The sequence below is a fragment of the Impatiens glandulifera genome, chromosome 2 (genome assembly GCF_907164915.1).
Source record: "Impatiens glandulifera chromosome 2, dImpGla2.1, whole genome shotgun sequence".
In the NCBI taxonomy this organism is placed as follows: Eukaryota; Viridiplantae; Streptophyta; class Magnoliopsida; order Ericales; family Balsaminaceae; genus Impatiens; species Impatiens glandulifera.
Genome location: NC_061863.1, coordinates 2,893,162 through 2,894,328, shown reverse-complemented (window position 1 = coordinate 2,894,328; position 1,167 = coordinate 2,893,162). Strand labels below are relative to the sequence as shown.

Sequence of the window (1,167 nt, the reverse complement as noted above, 5' to 3'; positions counted from 1 at the left end):
ATGGGGTCGTTGAGCCCCCTAATATTCCAGGTCATTATATTAATGAAGAAAGGTCGACAATGTGCTTATTCCTTCCTTTCATTTTTCCTACAATCTTCCTCCATATTTGTGGTTTGTATGGAATTACAGGTCTAGGATGTTGCCTTCCTCTCATCTGCGTTTGGGTCTGAACCATTTTGTTAGAAGAGGAGTTGGAAGTTCCTTCGTCTACGGGTTCTTTATTTCCAGCCTCTGTTGGGATCTTCTCTATTTCTGGGTTACCCTTCTCAATATTTTCTATTTCCTTAGGTTCTTTGGCTTTCCCCTCCACATTTTCTTTTCCTTTCTTACTTCCCTCTTCTTAAGTTTGATTTCCTTTTGTTCCTTCACCCGAATTCTGAACATCTTTCCCTTTGGTATTGCTTTCTTTTGTTGCTTAATTTTCCACCACTGTTTCATTTGTACTAGGAACTTTTTGTTGCTTGTCTTCTCCATTCTGCATTTGTTGTTCCTTGTTTGCTTTCTGGTTGGCCATTAATTTAGGGCATCTTACTATAGAATGTTTAAAGGTATTGCAGTTCACGTATCTGTACGGTCTCCATTCATAGTGTATGCCCATCTTGGTAGCATTTCCCTTTCGATCAACCATTGTAATTTCGTTGGGGAGAACGCTTCTTGGTTGAACTTCAATGTTCATCCTAGCATATGTGAGATTTTCACTTTCCTCAATGATTTTGTCCATGTAGAGCGGGTTTCCTAGAAGGCTAGCGAAATGGGTTAAGGCTTCCGAGTTGTACATGTGGGGAGGGATATTTCGCAACTTAAACAAAATTTGCATTGTTTCTTTTGGAATACTGTCATAGCTCGTACCCTCCTTCCATTTTCGAGCTTCATGCATTATTTCCCCACGTGTGTATGTCCCAACTCTAAAAGTTTCTCAAGATTAGCCTCTTAATTTAATTTCAGAAAATACATGCCGTGACTGTTAGAGGTGACCTTCATTAAACCTTCTTTTCCTCATTGATTCATGAGTTCTTCCTTGGTGGCATCAAAAGTGACAGGTTCTTTCCCAATATAATTACCCACTATCACATGTTCCCATGATCGAACACATTTTTCTTCCACATCTGATGGTAGCTTGAGCTCAAAGGGATTTTCGAGTTTTTCCACCTTTGCTTTAAACGCACC

General features: G+C 39.7%; 1 protein-coding gene across 1 annotated transcript; it reads right to left on the bottom strand.

The window, feature by feature from the left end:
• Positions 1 to 415: 415 nt before the first annotated feature.
• Positions 416 to 877, bottom strand: LOC124923775. Its single transcript, XM_047463745.1, has one exon. It carries the CDS (start codon positions 875 to 877, stop codon positions 416 to 418), a length of 462 nt encoding a protein of 153 aa, XP_047319701.1.
• Positions 878 to 1,167: the final 290 nt, after the last annotated feature.